Consider the following 14,313-nt stretch of genomic DNA (forward strand, 5'->3'; position numbering starts at 1 on the left):
CAATTTGATTTTAATCTTAGTAGGACTTAGAACTGAGATTAAAGCTTTTGTCAAACTCAACTGACAGAATGCTCAAGCATTTTATTAGAGACCTCATGGGTAACTGCTACTGGAAGACTTGATCTCTAGTGTTATAATAAGAATGCTGCACGAACATCAATACTATGTAGCCATCTCATTCCAAAATATATTTTCCTAAGTGTTTGATGTACCTATAGCTGGCATAAAAGCTTAACAAGATGTTTATCAGACTCTTGTACTGTTCCTTTTTTCTTTGCCAATAAAAATAGTAAAATGTAAACAGCATTTGAATTTGTCAAACCTTAAGAGGAGTGTTTGGCAAATCTGTTTTAAATCGTAAGAAAACCTTGTAAAGATGTCATCTAAAACTTGCAGGCTGTTACTGTAGGACTGTACAGCAGATCTTGTCTTATCCATCTCTGCTAGACATTTGATTGAACTGCAGTAAATCACCTAAGTGTTTAGCCTTCTGAAAAATGGCAGCTTCATAAAGCTACGTTTGGACATTGACAATTGTTTATTTGACATAGAGGGTCTGGCTTCGTTATCTGTTAATTTGTGATACTTTTAGTAGTCCCTTGCTTTGAAAAACTAATCCAATAACAGCAGGAGATTGACTGTTCTTGAAATTTTGGTCCATTCTTCCTGCACCTGCTGCTTTGACCAAGCTTTCTATCAAAAATCTCACTGGGTACTGTCTCTTAACGGGCTTGAAAGTGTTCTTATGTAATGTGAGATGGAGACTTTACCAGAAGTAATGTATAAGATTCCAGTGATTTGGAATAGAACAGAGCATTCAGCTACACCACTGTTTGTGTGTTGGGAAAGTTAAACTGTCAAACAAGAAGTGTGTAAAAGTGGATTAATTCCAGCTTAAATAATCTGTACTTTGTTTTAAGAGAAACCAGAAGGAAAGTGGTGGAAAAAAAGTAACTTGGAGAAACTGTTTCTGGAGTGACTAGCGTTGATGATATGATGATACATAATTATTAATGTTTTTAATGCAGTACTGACTTGATATGTCTTCAGTAGGAAAGTGGGCTATAAAACTTCATGTAGTGATAGAACTTCTGTTGCCCAAGAGCTGTGAAGGAATGTAGCCTTTCCCCCCACCACCCTATTTTCTTTTTTAAAAGAAAGGCAGACTCCAGTGTTTGGTTGCCCTTTTCTTCCCGAATATTTTTCTTAATTTGTCTTTTCTGTGCTCCTATCTGCTGAAGAAATAAAACAAAAAAACCCCCCAAAAAAACTGGGGGCTCTAAAATCAGAGAACTAATTCGGTTTGAAATTTGAAAGTGTGTTCATAACTTTCTAACCTTTCTGCTCTTGGTGTTGAAGGATCTTTTGAGATGTCTAACTTCCTTTATTTCCGTAGTGGCAGTGAAATGACTGCTCTTGTTGGTGCAGTTCACTAAAGGTTAAGTAAGCAGGAAAAAGTCCCAAGGTAAAACTTTCAGATTGCATTGAGGTTCACAATTTTTGTCAACAAACATTTGTCTCTTCCAGCCCCTGTACCTTAAATGCAAGTGAAAATATAAGCAAACTGTTTTATTGGGGTATATTTGAAAACCTGACTTAAGATTCTTACGGATTTCGGTGTGGCTTAAGCAAAATCTTATGACAAGCCTCTTGTCATGAGAGTGTGATCTTTAATTTTTTTAATTACATCACTTAAGTTTAAGGCCCTGTAGAAATTAAGGGACACCACTTAAGTTGAGTTTTGAGACCGTAATGCTAAAGTCAAGACTCCATTCTCAGTGACTTATCTTTAACTGACACTGGGTATTAGTAGTTCTGACTTGCTTCTTGAGTCATTGTAGTATGTTTCAACTCTTGCCCATCTTGTTTTCCTTTGCAATTGGAGCATGAAAGTGATATCAGCTCCTCTTATTTGTCCCTGTGAGTACTGTAGGTCTGTAGCAGTCGGCACCAAATTGATACAGATATACCTGATGAATTAAAGTAAAAATTTTGAGTAGGGTAGAAGTGAAATGTAGAAGTACTCCGTACTAGCTTGAGTGAATAATACTGACACCATCATTTTCTCTGAGCCACCTTTTACAGGAACTTTTTTTTTTTTCAGTTTGAAAATAGCCCCAGTTTGCTTATTACGAATCTTGGAAGACACAAATGTCAGTACATGAAACTCATCCAATATAGACCATGCCAGTTGGCTAAAACTGCCACGCAGGGAAGGCTCCGTGCCTTCCTCTGTCATAACTGATACGTAAAAGCCAGTTTTTTTTTGTGTGCATGAATGTTTTGGGGGGAGCTGGGAGGAGATGAACGGAACTAGCTTGGCCATTACTACCAATGGTCGCACTGGCATGGATATTTATAAATCAAGGACTTCTCTTGAGTATATCCTTGAGCAGAACTTTTTTTTTTTAAGACAAGAATTTGTGCTTGTGACAGGTTAAAGTACTAACCACATTAAAACTCAAATGTTCGAGGCACAATGCAGATATGTCACTCATTGGAAAAAGGAAAATGTCGTTCTCTGCTTCTTTTATTTTTGCTCCAGCTTAGTAGCTACATTTAAAAGGGAGCATTGAAAATACAACTTCCTCATTGCAAAATCACTTTAACTGTTGGCTAAATTCAGTTACAACAACTAAAATAAAAAGTTCTCTGCGACACCATTTAATGTTCAGGCCTCAAGATTGGATTTCATATACAGATCACTGCAGTGGTTCTACTTCAATTCAGAAACAAATGAAAATTGCCACCTCTTAGAAATGCCAATAGAATTTCAATGTGTGACAGCGTCAACAAAAGAAAGGCCCAAATTAAGGTGAATTTATTTAAAGTTTACCTATTAAAGGTAAAATGGTGATTGATTCCCATTCTTTTACATGTGTCAAAAGAACCTTGGACTCTGTTTCACTGGGACTCTGTTACTTGGCAATAGCTAAGTCTCATATAGAAATGAGGAAAAACAAAGCAGTATACCTACTATTCATCTCTGGTCTCTCAATTTCTTTGTGAGCAGATGCAGAATGAGTGTAAATGGTTGCCACGGTTCTGTGGCAAATCCTTTTCCATACCTGCCTTGCTGCCTTTTTATTTTTTTAACTAAATAAAATACAGACTGCTGTGTAACTGTAATTATCAACGTCTTCTGTGGTTGTTGGTGTCCATGTCTGTTTGTAGCATGGAGTATCTACGAGTCCCTGGCACTGGCAGACAGCTTGAAAGAAACCAAACGCCTCTTATGGGGATATATTTGTGTTGGGTGGAGTTAAGGGTGTTCTGGGGGTAATGTACCACTTTAGTTGTATATGCATGTGTTCTCTGCTGCAGGCTTGCCCATGCGATCGTGCCTAGAGCACTCTGGTTTCCAGGTGACAGACACGATTCACGGTATAGTATGAGATCTCTGAAGTTGGAGCGTTCTCTACAGCTTTCATTTTCTTTAGTACTGGATGTCAATGTTTAAAAATTAGGCTTAAGTAGCACCAGCTACTGTCTGTGCATCTGAATGTTTAGAGCAATAACAAAATATCAAGATATTGCCCCTTCCTTTCCTCTGCTCCCTCATAACAGAATGGTAACTTGAAATGAAGAGGATTAGAGAAGTCTCTGTGGCTTTTGAACAAGAATTCCCAGTTCAGGTCCTACATGTGCTAGATCCTAGGGCTTCAGGCCTGTTTCTTCAGGCCTAGCAGGGATCAGTGATGAAAGGCAGGTAGGTTCCCAGGAGCAGAAATAGTCACTGCAGCATCTAAAACTGTTTATGTTCCCTTCCTGTTCAAATAAATGTCTTCAGCCAGATTCTAGAATTAGAAAAAGCTTCCCCCTGCTTCTGTAACTTCTCAATCAGTTCATTGTAGTGTTGCAATTTCTTGGGATTTGGAAATCTACGTAAAAGCAACTGGAGCTGAGTACGTGCAGAAAAGTGGAGTTAACTTGAAAGTTTTACATTTGTAGGCAGAGCCAGCAGTTAATGTTGGAAAAAAGCTACAAATTGCTCCCTCACTGCAGAGTTCTTCTATCAAGCATCTTTTTGAATACAATTTGTCTTTAGCTACAAGAGAAATAAATAGGGGGGTTAGGGAGAAAATGCTAGCAGAACTCCATTCTCTGCCTCAAGCTGCCAGGTGTGTAAATGTAGTCTGGTTGCCTTCTAATCACAACTAATGTGCAGTGTTTCCCTTTCTGGGACTTCGGTCTTATACCTGGAATGTACTGCATTTAATTAGTTTCCATGTTCAGCAAATCTCCAAGTAGACTGTATACAACTTTTTATTGTCTTTGTGGATTTAGTAGTCCTCTCTAAGTAAAATCTAGTGAGATTTCATAATATGCTTTGAGAATAAACCTTCTCACAGTAATATCCACCGAACAAGTATTTAAATAACTACTTGATGGTATCTCATGATTTGAGATGTTTGGCTTTGGTCCCCTTTTCTCATAGATGATTGTGCAGACAAAATCAAATCGTAGTTCTTGAACATCTGTTGAACTCTTTTAAAAGAGTTTAACTCTTAAATTTCTGTTACGTAAAATTTCATCCTGCTTTACTTCATTCACATTGACTGCATGTAGTGGAGACTTTGCTAAATCTAGACTGAGTACTTACCATGGCCACTTATGAAGACTGATCCTCTCCAAGCTCCCATTCCTATCTACAAGTTATTTGTGAATTCCTGTGCATTCATTCTCCCCTGGATGCTAATGCTGTACACTGAGGGAACAGAAAAGAGGAAGGGGTGCTGCAGAAGTCTCCTTTTCTGATGACTCTGCGGTGATGCCCCTAACTGTCATCTCCTAATGGCACAGTAGATGCCATTAGGGTATCTCTGACACTAATTTGAGGTGGACTCCTTAAAACTGGCTAGCTCTTTACACGTGCCTCCTGTAAAGCAGACGCCAGTTCAGGTTCTAGGAGAAAGCCTTCTGATGAACTGAACCATTCTGAGAGCACCATTAATCAGGAAAGACTCCTGGATGGTGAGTAACTTTCTGACTGTTCAAGAGCAATCTGTAAGATGCAATAGTGGTATTGATGTAGGACATGCTTGCTCAGAGAAGCTCTCTCTAAGTTACTGTAATGCTACTGTGTAGTTACACATTCAGCTTTCAGTGAATGCGTTTTTGACTATTAATTTCCTTGAAAGAAATATAAACTAATAGTAGTCTTCACATTGTCTCGTTTTAAGCTTAGTATCCTAGTGGAATGGGAAGTACTTGCTGAAAGACCATCGATTCATGTTAACTATACTTCTTCTATAGCTTCTGAAGTAATGCAACTGCATAGCTTGTATGAACCGTTAGCTTGTTGTATTGTACTGAGGACAGCTGGTGTTGCTTAACCGTGTTAAGTTCGTATTTCCACCCGTTTTGGAGGTGTTAGAACGTTGGAACAGAAAGGTATGCACACGGCTCTGTGAATCACATGTTTTATTCAGAGGGTGGAGATGCAGGCTACCTTCATGGGCCTCTAAACTCAGTCTGGTTTAAACAGTCTGTGGTGGAATTGCAACATAAAGTAGCAGCCACAAACTATCGCTAAATCTAAGCAAATATTTGCTTTCTCTTCTCCTTACCTTCAGACCTTTAAAGGACAAGGCTTTGATTACGTCTTGAGTTTTAAATGTGTGGCTCTATTGAAAGCATGTGCCATTGGAGGTTGGATTGCTGAGGGTATAATTTGGAAGCTGCTTTATAATGGCAGTCAACAAGCCTAGCACAATACGTTTTGCTTGGAATTGGTTAAAGCTTTGCTTGTATACTGCAGTTCTTGCTGATATGTCTTTAACTTACATGGGGATTTCATTTGAAGGAAAATCCTGGATTTGCATACCCACTGGTATGTGGACATAACAGCCTGGACAGTATATGATACATAAAGAATTGTGGCTGCAAGAATTTAGGGGGGTGGGGGGGGAATTAAACTAGGTAATTACGAGTGCTTTGTGAACTTTACCAATAGTCCTTCAAAGGCTTTTATGTAATTTATGTATCTTATCTCTTTAAGCATTTTAGCTTCAAGAAGAATGTCGTTCCAGGCGTCATTCAGAGGGACTCAATTTTCTCTTAATTAAAAGCATATGTTTAAGGTTGTGATACATTGAAATGCAGTTTTGAAATACTGGGAAATAAAAATACCTGAAACCCATCTCCTGGGCTGTTTACCGGAGTGGCTTGGTCTCAGTGGCACATCCTTTTGAAAGGTTTTGGAATTGGTGAAATAGTATCGTGGTCAGAGGTCAGATGGATGCTAGTGCTGTAGCTGTCACAGATGAAGGCACTTGAGGCCTCTAGTTAACTGTAGCAGGCACTTCTGCTCCCGTTGTTCTGGTGGTTGCAGGTTAATCATGTTAAATTTCATCTTCTCATTGTGTTTGCTTTTTCTCATTCATAGAGGTCCTGTAATAAAGGAGAATCAGAACAGTCTCAAAAGGAAAATGACTTGCAAGTAAGTAATTAAATTTGCTTACTGAACAGAAGTTTAGAAATAGGGGAATGTCATGAGTCTACTTGTTCTGAACCGTAGTTAGTCTGCCTGGTGCCTGGGCTGTGTTGTTAGGAGCAGTGAAGAGTAAGAAGACATTTATTTGCTCATAAAAGTATTGCGATGATGGGAGTGTCTGCACATAGTGTGGAAAGATTGAAGTATTCTACACTAACATGAAACACTCCTATTTCAAAATAGATGTGTTTGTACCAAGTCTTGCCCTTGTAACTAATCACAGAATTGTAGGGGTTGGAAGGGATCTCTAGAGACCATCTAGTCCAACCCCCCTGCCAAAGCAGCTAATAAAGCATGGCTCTTCTTTCTGTGCTAGAGGAGGATCAGTGTTCTACCTAATCTCTACTCTATAATAAATCAAACTTTCCTCTTCTGAGGAAAGTATATGGAGCTGGGGAGTTTCTTTTTGAACACAGAGTGGTTTTGATTAGCATTGTGCTTGGATCATCTGTTTTCTGCAAGCTTTAGACTGCTTGTGTTTGGAACCATTTCTGCTCATCCAGCACAATGTCTGGCAGAGTGCAGTTTTTTTATAGTCACCTGAACAGAATTTGGTAGCTTAGATTTCTACCTTGGCAATATTTCTCCTAAGGGTAGTGTTTCAGCTTGTTAGCCAGATGGTTTACTTCTTGTGCGTTACCATTTGTGCTGTTGTTTTTCAGTTCTGTAATGGTTTTGGCAGTGATTAAGAGGAAGTAAATATTACTCAAGTTTAAGTGCTGCTTTTTTTTCTTGTATTGTTTTTGCCCTCTGAGTATCTAAAATGGCTCAAGTGTTTTTCTGGAGAATAGAACCAAACTCACCTTAAACTGGTTTTAAAATGTTTGGTTTTGAATGTCTACTTTTGACGTGTAGTTGAAATTTCAGTGAAGTTACTGGAACTGCCCTTGTTCTGCTCTGTTAAAACCTTTGTCTTTTAAGTGCCAGGTCTGAGAGCGTTCAAACTATTGTTCACCTACAGCTGATTTTGTGTAATATTCATGCCTGTATTTCTACCTTGAGGTAGATCTTTCATGGAGACATGCAGCCATTCTTATCAATACTGCTGAAACAATGTTTAGAAACTTGCAAGCATGTAGTTGTGGATTATTTTAATGTTCTGCATCTCCAAGTGTTGTAGATAATTTGGATTAGGCAGAGCCATAAAAGACGTAACCTGAAATGGTAAATGATTGCTGCTCCTGATGCATTAAGGGGCATCTTAATGGAGATCAGACATAGGACAAGTGAAAAACATGCCCTTTTTGAACTCTGCTATTCAAGTGTGATTTGAGGTATTAGTCTGTGAGTGAAGGACTGTAGAAAAACGCTAGCATTGTCAACTGTTCTGGAGCTTATTTTTGTTGATGTTGGCTTTTCATAGCATGAAGTGGTGGGATGAAGTTTAGTGGGTTCAAGGGATACTTAATCTTGAATTTGGGGGGGGAAGCGTACTTCTCTTGTAGAATGTGGATGGTGGGAATGGGGATTCATAGGGTATCTTCACAGATGAAGAATAATTGAGAAACTTGTTCATGTGTAAGATGATGATGCTTCTTTGGTGCTTGCTGTTATCCAAGTATCATGAATTCTCTTTTAGTGAGGTGTGAAATCAAGAAGGTAACTTCTTAGTGGGAGAAGTCAACAGGATTGCTGTGCTGAGGCTTTTAAAGGACCCTGGTGTTGTACTAGCAGTGCACAAGTTCAGTGTCTGCTGGTATTGGTGTCGACCCGTAGTAACCTATATCTAATTTGCTTTTTGGTGCTTGGTGTTAGGCTTCATAACTGAACTAGAAAGTTCATATCTGTGGAACTGAGTGCCTGTGAAATGATTAAAAAAAAGGTATCTTTTGGTCCATTAGTTCTGCTTCAGAGCTGAGATGTAAAAACAGTGGAGGGTATGGATTTTGTGCATTCGTATGCAAGTCATCTGAAACTCTCAATCGATTTCCTTGATGGCCTCTTCACTTTTTGTTGGAGTTAATACTTCAGAATGTGGTTATAAGTCTTTGCTGCACTTTGAAGTGAAATGCTACACTTTCTTGAGAGTATATCAGTGCAACAAGGTGTAGGACAGTAATTAAAAAAAGAAGCAGTGAAACTGCTCTAAGATTGCTTAACAGTAGAACCTGAATGGAAAGGGTTATCTGCTATCTGAGACTGCAATGAAAGTAGTCATACAAAGAGCTCTGTAGTCCAAAATACCTGAGAGCTTTCCTAGTTTTGTGCTCTTATTACTTAGGCTTGTTAGCATCATGGGTCAGGTTTTGAGGTGGTCTGCCCAAATATCAGCAATCAACCCATAGAACATAAATGAAGCTGGATTCCTGATGACATAGTTGCTAGATGTAGAGTTTTATTTCACAGCTTCAGTTTTAGAAGTTATCTTACCTATCAAGGAAGCTATACTTCAGTGAATTTACCTGCATTTTTGAGATGTACTTTGTATTTCTATTAATTTTGAAACCTTTGTATAAAAAAAAAAAATCTGCCTGGCCTATGATTGTGATGGGTTGAGTTCATTGATGTAAAGAAAACCTCATGTAAGCTTAGGAATGTTTGGTCATAGCAAGGGAAGAATGTTTATTCACCTTAGTAGGAGTTTAAATTATTCTCTCCTTTTAATTAAAAAAAAAAAAAAAAGAAAGAGGGAAGACCTAAAATGTGCTTAGAAGAAACCAACCCAAATTCGTTCTTCTGAATGAAGAGCTGGTTAGTTCAGTCACTCACTTCATTCACTTGCGTGATTAAACTGTCCTTTCATGAGGTACTGCAGCAAATTGTGTTAAAATCACTAAGAATAATATTTATAGTTCCTGTGATGTGTTTCAGTAGGATAAGCTCTTTCAGGAAATAAATTTGTGGAGTTCCCACAGCTTAGGGTGGAGAAGATAGTTTGGTTTTTGCCTAGTCTTCCTTTGTCGTGGCCCATGCGGAGGTATCTAAATAGAATGTTTCCTCCCTGCTTGTAGACTTTTTAAACTTATCTGGAGATACCACCTAATGTTTTGATATCTTGTGATTTTTTTTTCTTTTTCAGGGGGCAGAAGCCATGGTTTTGGAAAGTGTTATGTTTGCCATTCTTGCAGAGAGAGCTCTTGGCCCAAAGCTGTATGGAATCTTTCCACAGGGGAGACTAGAGGAATTTATTCCCGTAAGTCCTGTTTGTGATTAGTTAGTGGGCTGCTAGTTGTTTTAATTGATCATGACAAGAAGGTCTCTGAACTGCCCAGAAAAGCGAGGATGTGGGAATGGAGTACTTGGCAGTCTGCAGTAATTGGTAGCTGTAATTCAATACAGTTACAGTGGGTGTTGGAGAGCCCAATTATAGCTCTTGCCAGGGAGAGGTATCTAAAAATTCCTCAGCTTGTTGCAGAGACTAATAAATGAAGATAAAAAGCTTGTTAGATACCAAACATAACATTGGAAGCTATAGAGTAACACTTTCCTTTAAAAGCAGTGAGAGCAGATGCTTTTGATGTTCTTAAATATTTATGCTCAGTCTGCTTTGAGGGTATTCTTGGTGTGAGATTTGATATTCCCCAGGTCTTGCTCTAGAAGAGAGTTGACTAAGTCATAAGTAAGCTGAGCTAGCTAACTCAGCTTTTCCAAGTATCACCTAAGTACTGACTCTGGTACTCATCTTTCTCACTTGACTGTATTTTAACAATACTGTACCTTATTACAGAGCAGGAAACTAAGTACTGAAGAACTAAGCTTGCCTGACATATCTGCTGAAATAGCTGAGAAGATGGCAGTGTTTCATGGCATGAAAATGCCTTTTAATAAAGAACCTAAGTGGCTTTTTGGGACAATGGAAAAGTAAGTTATACACTACTTTAAAGTACATGAACAAGAGGGCTTGTTGTGAACTTGGTATTTGGAACATTTTTCATGAATGACAGGGTACTCAAAAACCATTCCGTAGTTACCTGATGAACTTAAATTACTTTGTGGGGGAGGGAGAAAGCACATTTTCTTTAGCCATTAAACTTCCTAGTTAAATTTAATCTTGATGTGGTAAGGTGTTTGTTTATTGGCATAAGCATTGTGCTATTATCTTTATTTTTAATAATAGGTATCTAAATCAAGTGCTGAGGATAAAATTCACTAGAGAATCCAAAACAAGGAAACTGAACAAACTCCTCAGTTACAATCTGCCCCAGGAAATGAAAAATCTAAGGTAGGCTTATCTACAACTAGTATCAATTTGTGTATTTGTTCAAGTACATTGTACAGCATGGTACCTTATATTCATTTCACATTACAAGTTGGAGATTTTGTGGTTCTGTAGCCGACTCGTGGGTAGTAATTGCTACAAGTTAATAAAATCACTTGCTGATCTAACATGCCAATCAGTGAAGTCCTACTTCTGTCCTCGCCTTGTGCTCACATTAAAGAAAACAGGCTTTTGTTAGAAATGAATAGCACTTCAAATTCTTATAACAAAATCCATCCTTCACCTAGAAGTTGAACTGAACTTAGTGATTTGTTACTTACTAGCTCCTGTATTACTGTTTTCTAGATCTATGCTTGAAGCTACTTCATCACCAGTTGTATTTTGCCACAACGACTGTCAGGAAGGTAAGCTGGCCTTGTTCAGTGATGCAGTGTTGATCCTTTTTCCAATCACCTGTTTGCTCTCTGGGAGGTAGTCATGTTATCAAGGTGCTGACCTGAAGTAACAGCCTGTGAACTCCCAGTGTGGAGCAGTAGCAAGGCAAAATGCATCGACTTAACAACTGTTCAGGCTAATGAAGGGAGTGATTGTAGCTTCATAACTCAAGCTAAGCGTGTATGCACGCTCTGTTAGTACAGGTTTGAGTTTCCTATTAGCAGTATCTTAGCAGCCTTGGGTGAGCTAGGATATCTTTTAGCCCTTTTGAGAGAAAGATGCTGGAAAAAGTAAATGAATGGTGAAAGTGGAGATTAGAGGAGACTGAGGCAGCAGTTCTCAACTTGTACCAGTAAGAAACATCAGAAAAAAACTTAGTACCACTTTTAAATCTTTTTCTGAGAGTTCTGTAGGAAATCCATACAATTTTATGAACTAGTTCTCCAAGGGGAAGAGAGAAGAGATAGGGCTTGAAGTGCTGGGGTGTGGGGTTGGGTGTGTATGTTTGGACTTGCCTTTGCCTCTGTATAGAGGGTAAGCTAGGCTGAGCTAGAAGGGTACTGTACCAGGACCACCACATGTGGGGCTGTCATGTTCTTAGAGGTGCCTGCCTTGTTAGCTAAAGCTTATGAATGGGCCTCAGGGGACAGACACGTAGGGATATGCAGCACAAGGGGAAAAAGTTACTGGTCAGAGGTCAGAATGGCTATCTCAATAGTGGTAGAATTCAGGATCTCATGGCTGGTGTGGCCAGGTGCAATACCAAGGGAGTCTGGAGTATGATAGGATTCAGACATGCTTTGGAAGCTAAATTTTCAAGAATTAGAGATATATTTGAAGGAATAGGGGGAAAATAATGTGCTTGTTCTACTGGTGCAAAGGTTAAGAGAGTTGGATTTGACATAAAAACAGGTGATCTGACACATGGGGAGTGAGCAGAACATAGCAGAAATTAGAATTACTCTAAATCGTTTTACCAGTAATAAAACCGTTATCGTTTGACTACAGGCAGACTTAAGAGCTTTAGATAAGCTACTGTGATATAGAGAATAGAAAGACAGATAAAAACAATCTCCGTTATAGAGGAGCAGGCTGGGCTTTTCTGAAGAAACCTGTTGTGCCACATAGAAGAGCTAAGTGGCCAGGACTGTGTCTTTGAGGCTGCTGGAAAAACAACTCCTGTCCCAAGTGTTCTGTGATCAATGATAGTGCTGTGCAGGTGCTGCATAATTTAGATCTCAAGTGTAATAAGCAATTCAGCAAGAGCTATTAAGCCTGATGGTGTCACCTGGTTTTGCTGCAAGCTAAGCACTGTCTTAGAGAAGTAAGACTCCTGGGGAGGGAAGCAGAGCTACCTCTGCCTGTACAGAAGAAAACTTCTCTGCTTTCTTCTTTTTCAAGGCTTATAGTATACATCTCAGCTTTGCAACTTGGCTGTTCCTATTACTCTTGTGTAGGTGTAAGGGATAACTGGGATTATCTGAACAGTCTTCCTTAAAACACAGTATTGCTTTTTTGTGGTTTTCTTGCGCCTGAGCACGCTGTATATATTAACATTATATTACCTAATATTCTCCTAACGTTTTTAGGTAACATCTTGCTTCTAGAAGGCAGAGAGAATTCCGAAAAACAAAAACTGATGCTGATTGACTTTGAATACAGCAGCTATAATTACCGGTAAATCATTTTTTTTCTTTTCCATTGAGCAAGGTGTATTGCACTGTAAAAAACAGAATGAGAGCAAGTGCTGAGCTGCTTGGATATGTCTGTTGCTGTGAGTTGTTTTCTGCTCTTAGTGGTGAACAACAGATGTAACTAGTCCAAACAGCTTTGGTTCTGACAGCTTTATGTGTATGCTTAGCTGGGAGAAAACATGGTCACAGATGCTGGAGCTTGTTGGACTGGAGAGTTTGGTTACTTAGTATTACTTCTGTCTGCAATAATGCTGATGTTAGATGTGTCTGACTTAGTGCTGAGATGTATTGCCTACCTGAGTATTTTGTCTTTCTACGCTGCTAGCAAACTCGGTAGCAAAGTTTAGTGTTTTCATGTAGCTGATAGTTTCTTTTAATAGCTGCCCATCTTTTCTGCTTGATTTTAGTGACTTGCAAAGAAGTTGAAGAGAATTGATAGATGAACTACTTCCTTTAGCAAAATCAGTAGCAAGTTCTACCAAGTAGCCTTGTGCTTCTATGCTTGATAAAACAAGAGCAAATGGCTAGTGTGCAAATAATGACTGTCTCTTTTTCAGAGGCTTTGACATTGGAAATCACTTCTGTGAATGGATGTATGATTACACATATGAGAAGTATCCATTCTTCAAAGCTAGTGTTCTTAAGTATCCTTCAAAGAAGCAGCAGGTAGGCACATAAGAATAATAAGCCACTGTCTACAATCATCAGACCTTAACTCTCCTTTCCAGTGCTTTTTTCCAAAACTTTTTCTTCTTCTCATGCATAGTAGTTCCTATAATCCTGACTACTTTTGCTTTAGAACTATACGGTGTTCATAACAGCCATTCAGGGTAGAATTGGTGTGTTTTTTAGCTGTGCACCACAAAGTTGAAGTCCAGAAGCTGTGAAGTGCAGCTGTGAAATTAGCTGGCAGTAGCGAAATGTCAGTTGTTGTCCTTTCCTAAACCAGACTTCCAAGCAATTAGTAAGATCATCATTAATCTAATAATAATCTCTAGCACTGTAAATGTTTGGAAGAAATACAGCATACTAGAAAGCCTGCCTAATTCTGAAAGAAGCAAATCTGCTTTGAAGACGGGTTTGTAACTTTTTTTTGATTGCTTGCCTTCTAGCTTCATTTTATCTCCAGTTACTTGTCTGCATTCCAAGATGGCTTTGAAAATCTGAGCAATGAAGAGAAGTCCAAACTAGAAGAAGAAATGTTGCTAGAAGTTAACAGGTAACTTACCTTTCTTGGCTCTGTCTTGAAACTTTTGTTGATACCTGCCTCTGTGCCTCAGACAATCTTCAGCCAAGGAAGATGCTAAGCAGTTTCTATATGCTAAAGAAAAACCTGTCAACTGCGAGCTTTACTTTTGTGTGGTAGAAGTAAATGGTCGTTTGGTTGGGTGTTATAGTAAATGCAGTCTTGTAATTTCAGGTTTGCCCTTGCATCACACTTCTTCTGGGGTTTGTGGTCTATAATACAAGCAAAGATTTCATCCATTGAATTTGGTTACCTGGTAAGTTCTTTAATTATAAAGTTTCAC

General features: G+C 38.8%; 1 protein-coding gene across 3 annotated transcripts in view; it reads left to right on the plus strand.

Annotated features, from left to right (window-relative positions):
* Window positions 1-14,313, plus strand: part of CHKA (choline kinase alpha) — a 42,523-nt gene that overhangs the window by 26,053 nt on the left and 2,157 nt on the right. For 2 of the 3 annotated variants that reach the window (XM_065755103.1, XM_065755101.1), the window contains exons 3-11: window positions 6,389-6,442; window positions 9,516-9,629; window positions 10,164-10,297; window positions 10,554-10,658; window positions 11,001-11,059; window positions 12,680-12,767; window positions 13,342-13,450; window positions 13,897-14,003; window positions 14,205-14,286. In XM_065755103.1, coding sequence (XP_065611175.1) covers window positions 6,389-6,442; window positions 9,516-9,629; window positions 10,164-10,297; window positions 10,554-10,658; window positions 11,001-11,059; window positions 12,680-12,767; window positions 13,342-13,450; window positions 13,897-14,003; window positions 14,205-14,286 — 852 coding nt within the window. The remainder of the gene's footprint in view (window positions 1-6,388; window positions 6,443-9,515; window positions 9,630-10,163; window positions 10,298-10,553; window positions 10,659-11,000; window positions 11,060-12,679; window positions 12,768-13,341; window positions 13,451-13,896; window positions 14,004-14,204; window positions 14,287-14,313) is intronic. The other variant, XM_065755102.1, reaches the window with a different exon arrangement.

This window comes from Cyrtonyx montezumae, unplaced genomic scaffold (assembly GCF_038088225.1).
Source record: "Cyrtonyx montezumae isolate F1298 unplaced genomic scaffold, pur_monq_1.0 scaffold_10, whole genome shotgun sequence".
In the NCBI taxonomy this organism is placed as follows: Eukaryota; Metazoa; Chordata; class Aves; order Galliformes; family Odontophoridae; genus Cyrtonyx; species Cyrtonyx montezumae.